General features: G+C 39.2%; 1 protein-coding gene across 2 annotated transcripts; it reads right to left on the bottom strand.

Moving 5' to 3' along the window:
- Positions 1–2,692: 2,692 nt before the first annotated feature.
- On the bottom strand, positions 2,693–20,866 carry vegfba (vascular endothelial growth factor Ba). Of its 2 annotated transcripts, XM_017689855.2 has the most exons (9): positions 20,414–20,866; positions 19,765–20,282; positions 15,993–16,035; positions 14,997–15,193; positions 13,097–13,170; positions 11,246–11,278; positions 8,907–8,978; positions 5,891–6,088; positions 2,693–5,441 (listed from the first exon to the last, which is right to left on the bottom strand). In XM_017689855.2, exons 2-9 carry the CDS (start codon positions 19,846–19,848, stop codon positions 5,420–5,422), a joined length of 723 nt encoding a protein of 240 aa, XP_017545344.1. In that variant the 5' UTR covers positions 19,849–20,282; positions 20,414–20,866; the 3' UTR covers positions 2,693–5,419. The 2 variants fall into 2 exon arrangements, with proteins under 2 accessions (XP_017545344.1, XP_017545340.1); XM_017689851.2 differs by having other exon boundaries at positions 19,765–20,866.
- Between the last annotated feature and the right edge of the window lie 618 nt (positions 20,867–21,484).

The raw sequence follows: 21,484 nt of genomic DNA, 5'->3' as shown, positions 1-21,484 counted from the left end.
ACATTCTGGCCTTTTCAACAAATAATATCAGTTATTTTCCCCTTTCGGTCATTACAGCAAACATGTGGCCATGTTTGAGTTTGCTAAGCTGTTGCGACTACTTCAACTACTAAACATGCATTTTCTGATGAGCTGATTTGAAGAAAAAAGAGTTTTGTTTTGGGCCTGTTCATCTAACTGCTGGGACCTGGTGCACAAGTTGCTGTTTTTGTTCAGGGAGAAGGGGGTTGGGAAGAAATGGATGATACAAGGCACTATGCACCCTTACACCAATCAGACAAAACATTAAAACCCACCTCATTGTTTCTACGATCATTGTCCATTTTATTAGCTACACGTACAACCCCAATACCAATGAAGTTGGGATGTTGTGTAAAACATAAATAAAAACGGAATACGATGATTTGCAAATCATTTTCAACCTATATTCAATTAAATACAGTACAAAGACAAGATATTTAATGTACAAATGGATAAACTTTATTGTTTTTTGCAAATATTCACTCTTTTTGAATTTGATGCCTGCAACATGTTCCAAAGAAGTTGGGACAGGGGCAAAAAAAGACTGGGAAAGTTGAGGAATGCTCAAAAAACACCTGTTTGGAAAATTCCACAGGTGAACAGGTTAATTGGAAACAGGTAAGTGTTATGATTGGGTATAAAGGGAGGATCTCTGAAAGGCTCAGTCATTCACAAGCAAGGACAAGGCGAGGTTCACCACTTTGTGAACAACTGTGTGAGGAAATAGTCCAACAGTTTAAGAACAACATTTCTCAATATGCAATTGCAAGGAATTTAGGGATTTCATCATCTACAGTCCATAATATCATAAAGATTCAGAGAATCTGGAGAAATCTCTGCAAGTAAGCAGCAAGGCAGAAAACCAACACTGAATGCCCGTGACCTTTGATCCCTCAGACGAGACTGCATTAAAAACCGGCATCATTCTGTAACGGATATTACCACATGGGCTCAGGAACACTTCAAAAAACCACTGTCAGTGAACACAGTTCGTCACTCCGTCTACATGTGCAAGTTAAAACTCTTCAAAGCAAAGCGAAAGCCATATATCATCAACACCCAGAAACACTGTCGCGTTCTCTGGGCCCGAACTCATCTGAGATGGACTGACGCAAAGTGGAGAAGTGTCCTGTGGTCTGATGAGTCCACATTTCAAATTGTTTTTGGAAATCATGGACGTCGTGTCCTCTGGGCCAAAGAGGAAAGGGACTGTCCGGATTGTTATCAGCACAAAGTTCAAAAGCCAGCATCTCTGATGGTGTGGGGGTGTGTTAGTGCCCATGGCATGGGTAACTTGCACATCTGTGAAGGCACCATTAATGCTGAAAGGTACATACAGGTTTTGGAGCAACATATGCTGCCATCCTGCACGTATTACAACAGCGTGGTTTTGTAGTAAAAGAGTGCGGGTACTAGACTGACCTGCTTGCAGTCCAGACCTGTCTCCCATTGAAAATGTGTGGCGCATTATGAAGCGCAAAATACGACAACAGAGACCCTGGACTGTGAAATAACCGAAGCTGTACATCAAGCAAGAGCGGGAAAGAATTCCACCTACAAAGCTTTAACAATTAGTGTCCTCAGTTCTCAAACGCTTATTGAGTGCTGTTAAAAGGAAAGGTGATGTAACAGAGTGGTAACAGAATGCCCCTGTCCCAACTTCTTTGGAACATGTTGCAGGCATTACATTTAAAATGAGTAAATATTTGCGAAAAACAATAAAGTTTATCTGTTTGAACATCAAATATCTTGTCTTTGTAGTGTATTCAATTGAATATAGGTTGAAAAAGATTTACATATCATCGTATTCTGTTTTAATTGATGTCTTACACAACATCCCAACTTCATTGGAATTGTGGTTGTACCATATAGCTGTATTTCTATTGTGGTTCTACAATTACAGACTGTAGTCCAACTGTTTCTGTATAGTGTATTACCCCCCTCCCCATCCATCAAAAGACAGAAGCTTTTCCATTTGTATTAAATAACTGCCAGACTACCAGATGAAAAGCATGGAAAGAAATAAATGTCTCATGCGGCTGTCTGTGCCTCAGAAGTACTGGAATAGGGCATTAGGAAAAGTATACCCTTTCCTACACATTTATTTGCTACAATCACTTTTGCCACTTTTTCAAATAAACATTCAGTTTCATATAAAGACAGATATTCAATGACCTGCTTAAAGAAAATACAGTATGGAGGACTGAGGAGGTGTAAGGATTCTCAAAAAGGAATGGAAGCACTGATACTTCAGTATCAACCCACCCATAGTGTTCAGAAAGGTGCAGGAGAGGACATTGGCACCACCAGCCCATAAGCTGATTCATGGTGTGTTTGTCTGTAACAGAGACAAAGGCACTGACTCAGCAGCGGCGGGGCAAGAGGAGGGAGAGAGATAATATTTTTTCTCTCATCATCATGCCGCTGGCAGCAGCCTTCCTGTGCCCTCCCAGAGGCGCACAACAATTATCGCTATGTTTGTCTTTCATTACTACTAAACGACAAGGAGAAACAAGAGAGGGAGAGAGGGATGGAGGACAGAAAATGTGGGGAGGGAAGGCTTAAATGAGAGAAAAGGGCCATGAATCTGACAAAGATGAAGGAGAGCAAAGGCAAAGGTGTTTTGTAGAAAAAGATGGGATTTGCCCAAAGTCACCAATAACCACAGAACTTTCTCAAAAATAGGACATTTCACTTTAATAATACAGTATATTGAACATTACATGATGGCTGTTGCTGATTGGATGTCTGTTGAATGCGTCAGCTTATATACACATTGTAGACATAATTCTGATGAATACGTGTTCTGACCCTCAGATTGTACACTGTAACACAAACTTGTTCACAAACAGGAGAATAGGGCACAAATGGTGTAGCAGCAGTAAGACTATTGATTATTACCATTATACACATACAGGGTACACAGAATATAGAGTATAGCTTTATAGAGTGGCTTCTAATTTGGTTTCAGCTCTCTTTCAAAGCCATGTATCTTGACTCACACAAAGTCGGAATGCGTTTGGATTCTAGGATACTTTCTGTACATTACTGAAGGAGCACAGAAACAGTGAATTTGACGACTACATTCATATACAGTATATGCAGTTGGTATATTTGCTTATTATATTTCCATGGTTTCATTTCTATGCCTGTAGCAGTGAATTTAGTCAACTATACAGTGAGTGGTGTGATATACTTCACTAGGTAAAGGAGGATGATGTCTGGAATAATTTACCGAGGTATTGGATTACAGTCATTCGACAGAGAACTAGAGTTTAGCTGAACGACAGGACACCACAGTGCCTGGTCAATACATGGAAAAAAGTTATCATAACAAAGCTGCACAAATAAATGGGTCGAGAGTTCATGGGGAGAACTATAGAAAATGGGATGAGGAGCCATTCCTATAGCTTGAAGGAAGCAGACAGCCAGGGATCATTTTATTTACATTATTGCAGATATATACTAAATAAATGGTATGTTTAAGGGCATTCAATTCAATGTAATATTGCAAAATCTCAGCGTCCCTTGTTTGCATCATTGTTTGGATTGGCTACAAAATGAGACTTCAAGGTATGTTGAGTGGCTGTGGCAAATATATGGACACCGTTTTTAACCTTCACCTAAATGTACAGTATATATTCGCGACTTCCAGATCATTTCATCATATGGACCTGAGCATTGACAGATGGCTATGACCGATGTGTGATTCCAGATGGAATACTGAATGATATTTCATCTAAGATAATACTAACAGTCTCACAGTTGTAGTCTAATGCATGTCACAAAAATATTTCAAAGCAACATTAAAAAGCTTGATATAAAATGCAACTCAATATAAAAATAAATACATTATATTTCAGACACCCTACAGTCAGTGCAGAATACAACAGATTCTTAAACTCACAAATGAACATTATGATCATGTTTTTTTTACACATTTGTATATCTACTGCTGAGATTTGTGGTTGCAATTGAATCAACAGACTTTTCTCTGCACTTGATTCTCCTTGCCTTTCTGGTTGAATCGAACACATACCCACATGTAGAGCTAGGAATGTGCACACAGCAGGCCACCCAGGCTGTTTCTTTAAGACAGATTAACAGAAAACAAACAAACAAAAACACTAAACAACAAAGACACTACAAACGAACAAAATGAGGCTACATTAACATTAGTAGAACTTACATAACAATTGAATGTGATAGACATTTCTTCTCTTTTTTTAATATTAACAAAGAAAAGCTTACATTTACCTGTTTGTTATTTGTCTGAGTCTGTGTGAGAGCAATAGAGACATAGGAACATAAAACAAGTAAAAGAGAGAAAAGACCATGTGCATAGACAAATTAAAAGAAAGACGAAAGTAAAAAGAATGATGAGAAAGACAGTGTATGGGAATGGGTGAGAAAGGTTGTTGTGTGTATGTGTGAGCACCAGTGGAATATAGCCAGGTTCCTTTTACTATTGACATTCCCCTCACTGACTGGCTTGAGGAAAAGACTCATTCATTTCTCAAAGGAAAGAGTGAGACAAAAAAAAACAAACAAATCAAACAAACACAAAAAGCCTTATTGATACAGTCCCTTGAGGCCACATGATAGGCTTACAGAGACCTAGAATAAACCAAGCCTCATGCATGGATCCTTAATCATTCAATACGGAGACCACACAGACGCACATCCATCCATTCAGCACATCTCAATGCCAGCCCCTCAGTCAGAAGCAGAGACGTCTTCATGACTGGTGAGCAGGACATTTGAGTCCTCTGAGCAACAGGTTCAAATTTTCTGTTTGGTCAATTTTTAATTCTTTTAAAATTATGCACATTTTTGAATGTGGACATTATCCTTTCCACTGGGTTTACACTAATTATCATTAGTGTAGCTGCAACCAACAACATATGGTTCCAATTTTGAGCAGTAGAAAGGATTCTCATAATTCCCTTAGCCCATCGTATCAGGGGAGGCTTAATCTCCTTATTTCTATCATATAATCCACAGGTTAAAGGTGAGCGAAGACTAGGGAATGTGCCATCATGTCCACCATCCTTCTCCTGTGTCTCCATTGGCCATTTCTTCCACTCCTCACAGCAGATGGGGTGGACTGTTGCAGCAAGATGCTTTAGAAACTTTATGATGAGATTCGGTGACACATACACACTGGAACACAGATACCGATCTGAATACATGCATCTAACACTGCACTAAATGTGCTGGGGCAGGAGAATTGAGGGGAAAAGGTTCATGTCCTAGAATCCAGCTACTCTTCATGAGGTGACCTCTACTCCAGAACTCCACGATAAAGACACTGAGCATGGATAAACCTTTCACCTTCTTAACAGATGGATGAGGTTACTGTGCTTGTAACCAGGGGACAGAGAGAACTCTCACCTCGTTATACCCTTATGGACTCACATCTGAAATAAAAATAGAATGCGGAGAAAACAGTGTCAATTTTTTTCCTATGCATGCACCAATACCCCTGGATCAACAATAACAACTGATGATTAATATCTTGTTGTGGCCAATTCTGATATAAATAAGGAATAACTTTAATGATTTGCATTGTAAAACAACATCACACTAGAATCCATATAAAGGTGCAGCTGAACATGAATTATTATATTTTGTTCTCACACCATAGAGCTAAATCAGACAATTAGTATAAATATGTAATTGTATGTATTTAGTAGATGCATTTACTTGTGGTCCTCTACAATAAAGCAGTGAATATTATGTTGGTGTCTGACTGGACAATGAAAAAGTTAGTCAGTGGCCATTTTTGGAAAGTGTTTATCTGAAAACGAGTAATGGCTGAGGGAGCATTACAAAAGTAGGGCACTGAAAAAAGTGTATGAATGTTTACCTGCAGCTGTGCTGGTTGAGTCTCTTGCCTCTCTTTGTGCAACTCATCTCTTTCAGACTGCACGTGCACTCACAGGTAGGGGGCTGTGTTATCATCCTCCGGCCAGGGCAAGGGGGGCACTGGACCACGGCAGAAGGAGGAGGAGGGGGTGTGCTAGGTGGGAGAGTAGGAGGGGGAGGTGTGGAAGGGACTGGAGTCCTAGTAGGATGACAACACTGGGTAAATATGTTGCTAATAGTAGGCAAATATGATAAGAAATAGCATTATACTACTCATCAACAAATATTAGCAATCTGTGCATTTGAAAGATGTTCTGCGATAATAACTCAAATATGCAAAAGTCTTTGTTGTTTTGTAGATGAAAATAAATTAACACACCTTTTCTGAGCATTATTTCTATTTATTTGTTGATTTTAGCGTTTGGGGGGTAAAAAAAAACATAAAATGTGCCATAACATCTGCACAGGCCATGTTGTGTATTTTATTTTTTCTCAATATGATAACATAGCAAATAAACAGTAACTGTGCATTAAAATCTGCAGATGTGTGTTCTCTGTATAGGATATGTTAAATTATTTGCACTTCAATCAACAAAACATGCAACTTGACCAGAAGTGCCCAAAACTTTGCACAGGACAGTTTGGAATCAGTTATCATAATATTTTATTACAATAAAAAAGACTTAAAACTCAAACAATGTAGATAACAAAATGTTATTTTCTAGACCTTTTATTCATTTTTTGAAGTTATCCTGTTTTTGGATTTAGTCATGTCTTATTCTGCCCATTAGCTACCCACCCCCTTTGACACATTGCTGAGCTGGAAAGGGGAGGGCTTAGCACATACTTTCTCCAAGAGAGTGTTACTGCATTTTTCTAAACTACTGCTAACACAATGTCATTGGAAAGCTCAACGCACTTGTAGGAGAACCCTAACTGCCATTACTGTTATGTCAGCAGACACCTGCGTTATCTAGCGTTGTGCTGAGAGGGCAATCCTACCCACCCAGAGAGAGCAAGGCCAATTACTCTTGCTTAGACTGCCGGCCACAGATGGCAATAGCATTGCTGGGAATCAAACTCAGATATACCCCAAGATTTATCCACCATTTGCAAAATACAAGAAATTCTGGATATTCATTTTACAATAACCTATTCCTCTGTACTCTGTGTATTTTGTAGCTAAATTTAACATTTCTTAACTTTTTTATGGCTACTTTTTGAAACATGAACTTGCACATCATTAGCCTCATAGTAGAATAGTTTTACTATTTTGTTTTTTTTTTGTTTGTTATCCAAAATTTCAAACAGTAAAACGTGTTTAAACAAAGTTGTCGTGTCATGGCAGCCTTTGAATTGTTAAAATGATCAATACTTGCAAGACCTGTAAACCTTAAAGCAGTAGCACATGCTGAAGTTATTTTAATTATATGACAGTTTGAACCTCTCCTCATCTTTTCATACTCTGCCTACAGTCCTAACGGTAAGAAGGAGAGCACTAGGGATGCTGCAAAGATAGGCTGTTTAAAGCTTGTAAAAGATCGATGTCTAGCACTTCTATAATCTGCTATTCATAACGCCAGACAGACGTTCTCCCTCAGTTAACTAAACTGAAAGGGAATAGAGGAAATCCACAGCTGAGTGAGTTAATTAAGGAAGAAATCTATCTTTGTCTGAGTGTAAGTGGTTAAGGAAGCTGAGTGTCACACTGGGGGATGGGAACGCTGCGTTCTGGCCCACAAATTAGCCTGATTTCACACCTGCCACTGACTCTATCTATAGAGAGCTGAATGATGGATAGCAGGGAGGGAGAGACGATCCAAAAGGAGTGCCCTCTGCTTGCCCTTTCCGTACACATGATGAAGGAATAAAAGGGGGGAGAGAGAATCTGGTAAATTCATTCTTTAAGAGTAGAATTAATTGATATTTATGTGGAAGTGAATAAAGTATGTGCATACGTGTAGTGCAACACGTATAAATGAGATCATTTTAGATCCACAGTTCTTAGATTTTAAACCTAGCATATTTACTCTGGTAAAAAGGGGCTGTATATAGTACCAAAATAGGTTCTATGATTTATAATAATAGCAGAGCCTTTTTGGTACTATATAGCTCCATCTTTATAAGGTTATTTAAAGATCTATATACAAAAGGTTTATATCATGCAGGTTATTAATGACAATGATAGTAGGCCTAATTACAGTAATAACAACTGACTGTCATAACCTAGTGGAGGCAACTGTAGCATAATTACAATAGCACACATAAAAGGAACCATTTTTATAATGCAAAGAACCAGTTAAGCTTTTAAATAGTTATTTGAGTTATCAAAGGTTATATGTACAGTTGTATGCAAAAGTTTGACATGTCAGGTTTTGTTGATTTTGTGAGTGAAAATAAGAATAACACATCCTCTACAGGCAACTTAAATATGGCATTCTTCTGTATTTTAATTATAACAGTAGGCCACAATTTTTATTTACTTGCGGAGTTTAATATATTGAAAACATAAAATCTAAGTTTTTGCATGTCACATTTTATACATTTTCCCCAAAACATGAAATTCACAGTAATGGTACAGTAAATGATATGTGTGCTGTGTGTAGAGGATGTAATCAATTATTTTACATTTAGAATATTAACAAAACATGTCATTTGACCAAATTTTTGTGGTTGGTGTAGTGTAGTGTGTAACACCTTTGCCTTTTACGCTGTAGACTGGGGTTCAATCCCCTGCTTGGGCAAGCACCCTACACTATACCAATAAGAGTCCTTGTGCAAGACTCCTAACACTACCGTCACCTGCCTGTGTAAAAAATGATTAAATTGTAAGTCGCTCTGAATAAGAGCGTCAGCCAAATGCTGTAAATGTAAATTTTTGCAGATGACTGTAGTCAAGATTGTGGGATCCAAAGAATGGAAGTATGTTTCCCTCATATGATAAATATTGGAACAATTTAATATAACTGAGTGAAAGTCATGGATTTCTTACATTACAGAAAAAAACTGAAACGTACGTAGGTTTTATCCTGACATGTTTCTTTCGTTTTGGTTTTCCCCTCTCCCTTTTCTTTCCTCTTCTTGTTTCCCTTTAAGACAAAGATGAATAAGCACAGTTCAAGTTCCATGCAGTGACACTTTTCCACATGCTTTAATCTAAATGGTGTCACAGCCAATGCTAAACACAGGGCTGATACATCACAATGACTGATTTTAGTATCATGTGACTTTCTTTCTTAATTCCTGCAATTCAAGGGTTGCTTTTCAGGAGCCCCCCAAGAGGCCTGTGGCCTAATTAAGCAATAAAATGAATGTTCTGTTTCTCAACTCGCACAGAGTTCTGGGTTCTGACTCTTGGCCAGCTTTGCAGATGCAGACCAGCTGGACTCACACACAGGACCAACAGCAAATGACACAAAGTGAAGCCCTTACTCACTTCCTCTAGTCACGTTTACTTTGACAAGTCTGTTAAGTAGAACTGGAAGATTGGTGTTTTCAAAAAGCTTCAGCTTAGTTAAGGTAACTGTTTTGTCACTGAGACAGCATAGGATTAGCAAAAGCAATACAGAAGTCAATCTTGAAGAAAAACTCTAAACAATAAACAATATTAAGCAATGTTCATAGCTTAGTTTCTTCCTGCATTCTCCAAGCACAAGGTGGTTAGTCCGAGTCAGCAGGGGCACCATTTTTGAAAATTTGGATGGCTCTGCTTTCTAGCAGTAGGACTATTTAGAGCCAAAAAGTGTTATGGAAAAAGTAATTTTTTAATTATTCAGATCAGTCTTGTCATTTCTTATGGATGTATATGCTCTCTGTTAGACAATTGCCTCCTCTTGTATTATAGTCTATAATATTCATGATGATGTTATGCATAAGCCATATATATCTAATAAGAGTCATGTGCATAAATAAATGCATCCCTCAGTTGGCAACTAAAACTAGCACTATCAGGCATAAATGTTCTAATTTTACACAAGAGCTAAACTAATTGCTTTGTTGTCATTTCTCAGTTGGCCAGAGTGCGGGTGATAAGATGAGGAATGAGACGGCTGCTCTGAAAGCTGGGCCGCTGGTGCTCTCTCACACTACATTAACTCAGCATGCAGTGCCAGACAACAGCCAGACAGAGACAGAGGGAGAGAGCAAGAGAGAGAGTAATAATAGAATAAACTGTAAATGGCTAACGCTACATCATGACCTAAATACAGTCATACATACAGTATTTTGCAAAAGTCAGAGTTTGCTTAAGTAATTTCCAGGCAAAATGGCCATTAAGTCGCTTTCAGTGTCAGAAAGAAAGCAGGAAACATATATTTAACAAAAAAAAAAGACACAAAAGACTTCAACACTATGCATAATATCTGTATAATGTATTTATCTATATAAACTGACAGTATTTAATTTGTTGACTCTTTTCTTGTGCACTTCTGCCACTTTAACTCATTTTTTCATTCTGCCGGTCTTAAAACCTACAGCTGTGTCCTCCCCAAAAAATGGTGTTCCCAAAGGAATCAGTGACTTTATGTTCACATTCACACAAGCAACTACCCAAACTCACCTAAGCTGCCTTTAAATTTATTCCTGAAGTGCACACAAAATGGCTAAAGGAGATATTTATGAGGACATTACATATAAACCAACTCATTTACATACAGGAAAGGGAATGTCAGTGAAAAAAGAGGGATTTCCAACAATGGATAAAAAAAAAGTATTAAAAGACGGATTAAAAAACGGATCTACTGAGTAGACCACCAAAATCATCAGACAAACAGTACTTAAGACTTTAATTTTTGAGAGATCTGAAAAATTCCACAGGTGTTTTTTGTCCATTTTTCCACTGTGAGAAGACAACCCAATGTTATGGGTTTGAAAGAACATGTAGCAGTCAAGATCCTGTTGGTAAGAAGGAAAGAAAAGAACAAAAAAGAAGAAAAACTGCACTTTTGAGATGTTGAGTAAAGATTTATGGACTGACAAATCTAAATCTGAAGTAGAGATTACTTGGACTGTAAGAAGAAGCAAATGCTACCAACTTCTAAGATGGACCATTGGAAGATATAAGAATCACAGAAAAACATTCCCTCAGATTTCTCTGAAAAACTGAAAGTCTCTTAAAAAGGATAGAATCTGTGATAAAGGCTAAGGATAGGTACAATAAATGCTGAAAAGCTTCACATTCTATTTACTTGTTAAGGTTTCTCATTTCTGTTTTCTATGTATACACTTTTTTTTTTTCCTCAATGCTGAAAAATGAATAACTTGCACTTCATGGCCGTTTTGACTTGAAATTAAATGAAGGATGGTCTCTGACTTTTGCACATACACACACTCAAAGACAGTTCTACATGTCTTTTACCTGGTTGGCTCCACATGAAGTCCTTCTTTTAGCCTGAAGAAAACAGACAACAAAGAGGCAAATTAATGTTGTTTTTTTGACTCAAAGAACATCACAATTCCTAACAGAGGCTTACAGACATTTACAGCTAAGAGGCGACCACTTAGACCTTGGCTTCAACACTTCAGTTACGTCGGAGGAGAAACTCCAGTACTGTACACATCCTGGTAGAAAAACGCCTGGTTTATGTAAATAAAGTTGCATTGGCAAAGTGCAAGGCTAAGGTTGAGAAACTCTTTGAGTCAATGGTGCTTTTGATGGGTTCAGCATGGCGAGCCCCAGTGTATACATGGCAGCTCCATTTTACAATGGAAGAAAAGCAAGAAGACCACATGTAAATGATCTTACTGAACGTTCAGCTCCACCCATGACCCTAATCCTAACCCCTGAACTGTGAAAGAGCTTTTGATGCAAATCATACAATGCCTTTATAAAGACCCAATACAGACAGCACGGCTGGATGCCAGAAGAAAAAGGGGGCTTTTCGGGACTACTCAGCTTTTGGGGGTATAGCTTTTTCTGATGGAGTACAAAAAGGCCTCCTTTGGGGCCAAAGGTATTTATGCATTCGACTGGGCGAGAATGTGACCACAGTGAACTTTACTCGGTATTTGATAGATATTCTTACAAAAACAGATTTTTTTTAACTTAAAACAAAATTTGAAAAACTATTGTATATGAAGCCATGCCTGGCATACTTCAATATGTTTACATTTCAAAATTTTATTATGCCATTTAATATTAGTATTTGTGTTTGGTAGGTGTTACCCTGGTGTGACTTTACTTTAGGGCAGTGTTCATGAAGCTACATGACACCTGCTTAAGGCATTTATGTCAACTGACATAGACCTACACAAATGCTTGTTCCAATAGGCATTATTTGTCCCTGAGGGTTGCTTTTGCTCTAATGCCAAGTTCACATAATATCCGTGTTCTGTGAGATTATTGGATTAATGTTTATAACGATAATAAAATGTACCATGAAAGGGATAAAGTATCATTATATTGCTATATGATGACACTGTCATGATACATTTTATTATCGTGATAAACAATAGGTATGTTATGTATATCGTCTGTACTTAAAGAACACCAACCAACTGTATTTTCTTCGCCAAAATAAGCATAATTAGACCTGTTTAATATGATGTTTTGATGAGCAGTATGCAAAACATTAACAGAATGGAGAAAATCAGCAAAACATGTAATTTGGCCAGAGCACCTACAAGTTTGCATACAACTGTAGGTGGAATGCCAACATGACATCAGAGCTGATAAAAGCAGCCTTTATGACAGATGACACCTGTTGGAATAAGCCTATATAAACGTTTATGTTGTTTTATTTCAGTTGTCATGCTTCTGTAGGCGTTACGTAATGTTAGAAATCCTGCTTTACAGTAAAGTGTCAGCATTATACTTAATGCTGAGTCAACTTGTAGGATGTATATATACAGCTGTATGCAAAAGCTGGAACACCTCTAGTAAAATAACATGTTGAGTTTATAATTAAAAATAAGTTACACGTATAGAGAAGAAATTTTGCTTTAGTCTTTAGTCCAGAATTTCTCTTCAGAGTTTATCAAACTGGAAAAAATAAACATAAAATATTTTATGTGCCATATTCACTAAATAAACAGTAATTTTGCATTGAACTGTGGTTTGTCTAGAGAATGTGTATTACTTTTTTCACTTATTGAAATCAACAAAACATGTAATTAAACCTTGGCACCCAAACTTACATACAACTGTAGCTCAATGTTCCAGACAGTCCATGTATGGTTGCATATATGAATGTGCATGTATGTGGCTCACCTGCACTCACACTGGCTATGTTCTACGAAGGAAAGCTGCACTATTTCGTGCTTCATGTACGTGGCTTTCATCAGCTGTGGAGGTTAGGCAGAAATGTGGTCATCAGAAATCAGCATTAAGACATACACACACACTTGTGTACCCATACACACCATGACACACTGACGCACACACTAACACACAGCTCTGCATAGTAATGAGTCCATCTTTTATCCTTCAATCTCTCAAAACAGTACGTGATCGGAGTCTCATCCAGCCCTGTCCACTCCATAGGAGACTTTATCCACTCTTCTCTGAATATGTATGACTGCCTCAAGCTGTGTGTGAGTGTCTGTCCAAACACTTCCTCAACACCATGCTGAGTGAGATTCTGAGATCTCACTTTGTGTGGAGACAGTTGGTGTGTGGGTGCATGTAACACAAAGCTTCGTCTTGCATTATTTCTGTTTTGGATTTGTGTGTACTATCAGTTTGTGTGTGCGAATAGAGGAAAGCAGAGCACAACCTAACATAGGTTCCAATGTGACACAGACATGTCATGTAGTTAAAAAAGTAGACTTGTGTCTTCTCATATTCCCATAGAAACCTCATCTTCGGATTTTGACAGCAACTGAACAGATATTTCTCAAAATTCATCCAGAAGACTTGTTTTGAGCCGTAAATGACTGGTTCGTGCTGGAAAACTGCGTATAAAGTACAGAGATGATGTTCAAACTAATTTAATTGCAACCCTCACAATTTACGTTGTCTTAAGTGAGTTCAAGTGTGTCACAGTCAACCTACAACAAACGTTTTTTTTCTGTCATTTACATATGTTCATTTTCAGAGATAATAATAATATTAGGGGTATAACAACTGAAACTGCGTCTGAAACCGCGAGACACACATCCACGGCCTTTTGCTGTGGTTCCAGAAGAAAGAACCTCGATACCCCTAACCCCAACCTGCTGCCACCACTGGCACCACTGACATCATTATGTTACTAATGTAATGAAACTCATTTTGCATTTCAGAATTAACACAATAACATGTAAATAATGGCATTTTAATTCTATTTAAATTCTATTTAAAGTTATCTGCATACCATGTTCTTTACTAGTTTTTTAATGTTCCAAATTGTTGATGATTTAATAAAACACAGAAATGTTTTCCCTGTTTTTATCTTTTCCCCCTTATGCCCCCCCCCCCCAACAAAACCCCACGCCCCCCAAATAAGCGAGGTATGAACCAACCTGAAGCTCGAAAATTAAGGGTCTGAACTGAACCATGGATTTGGAGAATCTTTATACCCCTAGACAATATATATTAGCTTAATTTATGCAAGCAATGAGTCTTTGACTGCCTCCATAGTTAATAAAAAGTAGAATCTTTTATGAGGTGGGAGTGTAGTGTTCATAAATTACTGATGTTGTAGAATCAGTACTAAAATACATTACCCAAACCTCTCTTTGTCATTCCTATGTTCCTAGGAAACTGGCACATGTTTCCCAACTTCTGTGCATGCATACTATGCTCAGAATAAAAAAAAAAACAAAAAAAAAAAACAACACACTCTGCATTACAAAGTTAGCATAGCTAGCCAATTAACTTACTGAGACTAAGCTAGCTGAGAGTAAGAGTGTCCCTATTTTGAAAATCTTTGGTGGCCCCAGGACCCTAACCATGACCTTAAGACACCTTTCATAGGTATTGGTGTATCATATTGATGTTTGATGTTTATTTAAAGATCTAAGGGGATGTACAGCCTTGTGAAAACAGGCCTGCTCCCCATGTAAAACCCTTCAGAATGGCACTTCAGCATACAAAATATTACAGTTCATATGTACTTGTGTATTTGTGAAGGACATGAGATGTGTGTACATTCTACTTCACAGTCAGTCTGAGTAGTTAATCATGGTACCTCCATGGTGAGTATATCTGTGTGTGAGGGAACGCATTCGAGGGCCTCGTCAGAGCAGCAGCCCCCACAGCGTCTGAGAGGAACACATGATGGCAGGAAGAGGTTGTGCGTCTCCCATGGGAACTCCTGCCACACCTCCACTAACGTCTCCCTCGGCTGGCAGCCACTCCGCTCATACACATCTAACCATCTGATGACTGAGAGAAAAAAAAGAAACAGAGAGAAATGAGGGTCTTGCAGATGCAATTCAAAACAATAATGCACAATGAAGTAAGTAGAGGAAATTAAGAACCTTAATCCTTTGGATGTGGTTTAAGCCTGCCTAATGAAACTGGACTCTATTTGCAATGCCAAGAGTGTTATTAAATGAATAATTACGATTTATTAACCAGTAACTATTGATAATTATTCAGTAACTACTATATAACAAAGTGAGAGAGGAAAATCTGCATCTACTGACAGGATCACAGGGCCCTTTCTCAGACCCAGTTCAAGCCTACAGTGATTAACTATTATTACTGCAGTCCAGTTCAAGGCTAGACTTAATCCTATTTAGGAAACTAGTCTCTGGACTTTAAGGGGTTAAGCACAGTAAATGCGACAGGGTCAGTAAAAGGTGGCTGAAAAAGAACATAAACAGATATGGTAAGAAGCAAGAAGATCCACTTCAATGCTGACTTATTTAGAAATGTGCTAAATATGAATTTCAATGTTATTTGAAAACATTATATCCATGAAATGCACCTTCGTTCTTAATGTTAATGTACATTAATGAAACAATATTTTTAGACTTATTTTTATTGGTTCATCGTGAAAAGTTCTCACAATATAAAAGGCAGCTGGCCTTTTCAAATGTTGTAAAATAAACAACAAAAAGAGTTGCATGGTTTTGTTATGAAAGTAACAAAGAGATCAACAATACACACACTTTCAATACTTTCTCTCCTCACTACTCTGACCTCATGTGTTTCTGAATCAGAACGCAAGGATGAGTACCTTGTTCAGATCTGTGTCTCTCTGTGGGCTGCCAGTGAGCTAACTGGAGGAGAAAACACACAGATACAATCAGACATAACATGCAGTAAGAGCAGACACAGCAAAAAAAACATGAGACAATAACCACACAGCAGCCTCTATTCTTAACAGCTGCAGTAAGTTAATGTGTAGAAATATAACAAAGACATGGAAAAGGCTCTATATGAATTTGTTGTTGATGTATTGGACAATATGTTAGGGACTTTATAATAACAATGAAAACAGGCTGAAAGATTAAACAGTCATTTGCTTTTGTTAGCAGAGCTTAATAGGAAGTTATCAGTGACTGTTTATGGCTTTCACTGAAGACCACTTACTAAACGGTTTTCCACAAATGTCTAATCAGTTTAAGAAACAGCATGCCTCGATGACTCTGAATGTTGTGGAGCCAAATTGGGCCCACGGTTCGAACCGTGACTAATATACACAGCTAAATATGAATTAAAAAAATTGATCAATGATAAGTATGCTAATACTGACAGTCTGCAACGGATAAACAAGTGAAAAGGACATTGTTCTAGCTTTGTGACCATGATTTTAGTATAAAATCCAATCAAATGGATTTGTGAGCTATATAAACATGTTACAATGATCCTATGTGCTGGTGCGCAGCGAGATAAGAACAGGAAGTAGCACACATTCACACGAACACGCCCCTCAGTACTGCTGGGTCCACACTCTGGAGCAAGGTCACAGCTAGGAGAGAGCAGACTTTGTACTACAACACACACACACAGCACAGTCTGCCTTTGCCCGAGTTGGTGGGTGTTTTTGAGTAAATGAATGTGTGTTTGGTTCCTTCATCATGTGTGACAGTCCTTATGTGTTCTGCAAGCGCACATGCACGCACATTCATAACTACATACATATACGCATGGATGTGTATATTCACACATGTAAACAGTTTTCTGTAGGAAATACAACACTGTGCAAAAGATCATCCTTTATTTATTTAATTTCCAGTTTAAATGGCTACAAAGTATATTTTGTTCATTTTAAGAAGCCATTTCTGAGATATTAGATCGTTTACTTGCACAAGGAAAAGGAAAATAAATCAACAAAACAGGAGTTCAATAGGAGACACACATAAAATGAGACACCTAACTATCATGCAAGATCTAGTAGACCAAAACTGCCACCATCAGATAAACAGCACTTAAAGCTTTCATCTTAGAGAGAGAAGAAAATCAAGCCCCACTCTTGCTTCAGATCTGAAGCAATCCACAGGTGTTTCTGTCCATCCTTCCTCTGTTAGAAGAACTCCACACTAGTTTGAAAGGATGTGCAGCTGTTTAGAAGCCACTACTGAGAAAATTAATTTTGCACTAGAACATCAAACCTGGACAGCTGAAATGTGGAACAACGTTTTACAGACTGATGAGTCTAAATTTGTAATTGGGTTTATTTGGATTGTGAGGAGCATAAAAAGCATAAAATGCAACCAACTTCTCAGACTGAACTTGTGTGTGCGAAGAGGTGTGCAAATTTCTTTCAAAAACAGAATGCAAGTCTCCTTTGGAAACTTGCAAGATTGGAAACTGTATTAAAGGCAAAGGGTGGACACAATAAATGTTCCTGAAACAATATTAAATTTCGCTTTTGAGGCTTCTGTGTAATTCAGTTAAATAAACAGTACTGTGTTTAGCCACCTGAGCTTGTTTAAAATTATTTACCTGAGAAGTAAGCATACATCATATAACATTACAATAAATATAAATAAATATTAATATAAAAATTACTAAGATTTTTTCTAAAAAAGTAATTGTGAGCTAGTTAGAAGAACAGAGTTGGATCCTAACTCCTTTGATCCACAAGGGCAAATAAATGTTCACTGTCCAATTAAATAATTCATTCAAAGCTCTTTAAATCTCAGTTTCTCAGATGCCCAAAACATTTTCAGGTTTTTTTTTTCCTGTGGCTGAAAAATGACTAAGCTGTTCTTAATGCCAGCTTTGACTGGAAATTAAATAAATAAAGGGTGGTCTCTGATTTTCCACAATATTGGATATAATAATGAGTATGCAAATCCTTTATACTAGGAAATTCATTTGATAATAGTACAGTATGATGCACACAACTTATCATACAAGACTAAGTTAATGACTAAATCACTATTTTCATCCAAAAAAATTTTCTGACTTTGAGATACAGGGAAAAATAATATTAACCAACAATATCATATTATCCCTCCAACCTCACCTATCATCATGTTCAATTAGCTCAGAGACTCTCCCTAATGCTGTTCATTCTGAAACACATCACAGAACGAAAGGAAAAACCATCATGATTTCTGATTCATGCTGACTTTAAAGGCTTCCTAGCTTTCTAGTGATCTAGAATTGTCAAAATAGTCAGTGGATTACTTGACTGCTAATATAACTGATAGTGACAGACCAAATGACAACATAGATATACTGTGATTTACACAGTACTGGTGCTGTGTGGTACAGTGTTGAATCTGAGAGGTCATTAAACACCGTTAGTGTTGCAATATGAGAGATATCTCTCTCAATTTCTCATCTCTCTTTCTGCCTCACAGCCATTGTGAAATACAGCCTCTAAGCTTGGAACAGGCAGCGAGGCTGGCACTGCCACACAAACACACACACATACAGATTGTCTCAGTCCTGCCAGCTCTTGCAGCAGCAGCTTGGTCTGGCTACGTCAGTCCCTCTCTTAAACACCCTTTGATCCCCAGCACAGATCATCAGCTCCGGGCCTGCAGCTCCCTCCCGGCGGCCCCCTGCGCTTGTGCCAGTCTGGCCGGGCAGATGTGTCAATAAAACATCTTGTAACATGAATCACCGCCTCTGGACCACGCTCCCAGATCACAGCAGGTGCCTGGATTTCCCAAGTGCTAAGGAGTCTGCAACAAGACAACTGTGTATGGACAGTATGACATCATCATCTCCCCACCTGGTGATTGCAGTGTGATAACCCTCTCCTATGAAAAGTCTGAGTCATTGGAATTGTTTGCGTGTAAGACAGTGGGGAGAGATAGAGAAAAGGGGCAGAGAGACTGTATGTATTTATACAGGACCCTTAGGTAGACAGCTCAGAGGCTGACAGGTCATAGCAGGGTCACAAAATCTACTGATCCATTATACAGGTCATTTAAAGATGCCTTTCATTTTTCATTAAGCACTTGATCTAAATCTGACATGCTGAGGACCTAAAGCAGAACTGAAAGTCACATTCAAACCAGGGTAGTAGCACCTGACTTCAGAATTAGGTTTAGTTTAAAAACTGTATATCCTCTGGATGCAGCCATAAAGCATGGCACCGATTTCACGTAGCTCAACTGAGTACCGAGAACCACGGAGTCTCTTCTTGTAAGGCACGATGGCTACACAACCACTCAGGAAGCAGCACACAACCCCTTTGGTGTTGAGTTCAACTACTAAACCGACTACTAGCGTTCCTCAGCGCCATAAAGCCCCGCAAAGGCTTCTTATTCCATCTTTAATTTCAGGTATTAGCTGCAGTTTCCGGGCTGCTTTAAAACGCTCAACCTTTGAGATGGCTAAAGTCAACGACCGTGAGGTCATTTACACACAAAAAGCGTAAATGCCCTACAAGTGTTGAGCATTGACTCTTAGCTCTGTGCCATAAAGTCCGAGAGCAATTAGGGACAATCTGACTTCGAGCTTTAATTGAGTCACTTAATGGCACGTGTCCCAAAGTAGAAACTTCAAGAAAACAAACAAACAATGTCTTGGTTAACTTATCTTACCGGTTCCTGGGCACAGTGCGCTGGGACTCTGGCGAGGGACACGAACTGAAACATGCCGAGAAGAACTTGCAGCCTTGTGCCCATGGTTGGTTGTTGCAAGTCTAAGTCCAGGCAAGTCTAAAGCCCACTTTGGTTTAAATGACTCCGCTGGTTACTACTGTACCCAAACACGGCTCTCAATCTTTACATCCACTGGACCCAGAGCCCGGAATCGAGACCATGATAATTCCCCAAGCTGAGCTTCAAAAGCCAGGGCGAGCACTGCCCTTGTCATTGCTTCATGTGAGCGAGCAGGACGCAGGTGCAGTTAAGTTCGGAGGACGGATGAAGGTGGTCGGTCGGTCCGGATGATGCTGAGACCTTTCACCCGGCTCGGACAGATCACTGTCTAACCGACGCTGCGTCAGACTCGCGCACAACGGTGGGCAAGTTTGGGCTGTGTAATCCAAATAAATGTCCACGCACTTCTCAGCACAGAGGAGTTGCCCGTTATAATCTCTCCGGATCGCAGTTGCTGGCTACAGAGAGAGAGAGAGAGAGAGAGAGAGAGAGAGAGAGAGAGAGAGAGAGAGACAGGCAGAGCCCCGTTATAACAGATAGAAACAGCAGGCCACTACACGCCCCTGTCATTAAGCACAAGCTAAAAGACCTCCACTGCGTTCAGCACCCCCTTCCCAGGCGCTGAGAGCGACCCCAGTGCCTCTATGAGCGTCTCCCTCTCCTCGGCTCGTGGTGGCCCTTCGCTAGGTCACGGCTCGGGCTCGCGCCTGCCTCCGCTCAGCTCAAACACGATGACGTTTCTGTGAACGCACGCAGAGCGGGTTTCGCTTTTTATTCCGCTCTAGGGATCGCCTGCGGGCTGCCGAGCGCTCACGGTGTGAATGTGACAGCGAATCGCGTTGAGATGCGATAAAGTCATAGGCTCGTTTGGCGGAGTCGCTTTCCTCCTTTTTGCCCTTCAGCCACAGAGCGCGCGCTCCCAAACTCCAGGCTCGCGCGTAACCGACCGTCGCGAGGCCAACTTTTTCTTTTTTTCTATCTCTCTCTCTTTCCAAAGCGTAGACCTTGCTCGCGCGCAAAACGGTGCAGGTGTAACGCTGCCTCCACTCAGCAAACGGCTGGCCAATCATTAACTCTCTCTCTCTCTCTCTCTCTCTCTCTCTCTCTCTCTCTCTCTCTCACTCTCTCTCTCTCTCTCTCTCCCTTTGGGCTAAACATGTTTGTTTTTTGCGACTACCAGGTCTTTTCCTCAGATGTCATGTGCCCTACAGAAAGCAAGTCTTGACTGCATTGCATTTAGAACGATAAGAAATGTCTCCTAAATTTACACATTAACACACAATCCAACCATTACCACACTTATCAATACATAAATATTCAATAAAAACAGATACTATTTCATGCGAAATTGAACTACAGGAGAAATAGATTGTGGACTGTTTCCTGGTCAGGGATTAAGCCTAGTCCTGGACTACATCTTCCTTTCAAAACAGGATCTCCTGTCAGAACTCTCTGTAGTCAGGGACTAGGCCTAAATATAAATTCTACCTACTTTTCATAATTTCTGCATGATTAAAACTTTGGGATGTAAACAAAGTTATTCAGTGTGGTTTGATGTGAAATGCTCCCTTCTAGAGAAACTTCAGAATTGTTCACAGTGTTGGTGAAAGGAATCAGAGTTTTATGCTGCTAAAGGCTCCCTCACAGAAATGTATTACAG

The sequence above is a fragment of the Pygocentrus nattereri genome, chromosome 8 (genome assembly GCF_015220715.1).
Source record: "Pygocentrus nattereri isolate fPygNat1 chromosome 8, fPygNat1.pri, whole genome shotgun sequence".
Lineage (NCBI taxonomy): Eukaryota > Metazoa > Chordata > Actinopteri > Characiformes > Serrasalmidae > Pygocentrus > Pygocentrus nattereri.
The sequence above is the reverse complement of the archived record's forward strand: the minus strand, read 5'-3'. Positions and strand labels throughout refer to the sequence as shown.

Bases quoted from the DNA above. Each gene is read 5' to 3' on its own strand.
- vegfba (XM_017689851.2), bottom strand. From the start codon at position 19,848: ATGGGCACAAGGCTGCAAGTTCTTCTCGGCATGTTTCAGTTCGTGTCC. The intron at 11,279-13,096 runs GTGAGCCACATA...TGTTTTCTTCAG, and splicing joins CATAGCCAGTGTGAGTGCAG to GCTAAAAGAAGGACTTCATG. The intron at 5,442-5,890 runs GTAAACATTCAT...TTTTTATTTCAG, and splicing joins CTCAACCAGCACAGCTGCAG to ATGTGAGTCCATAAGGGTAT.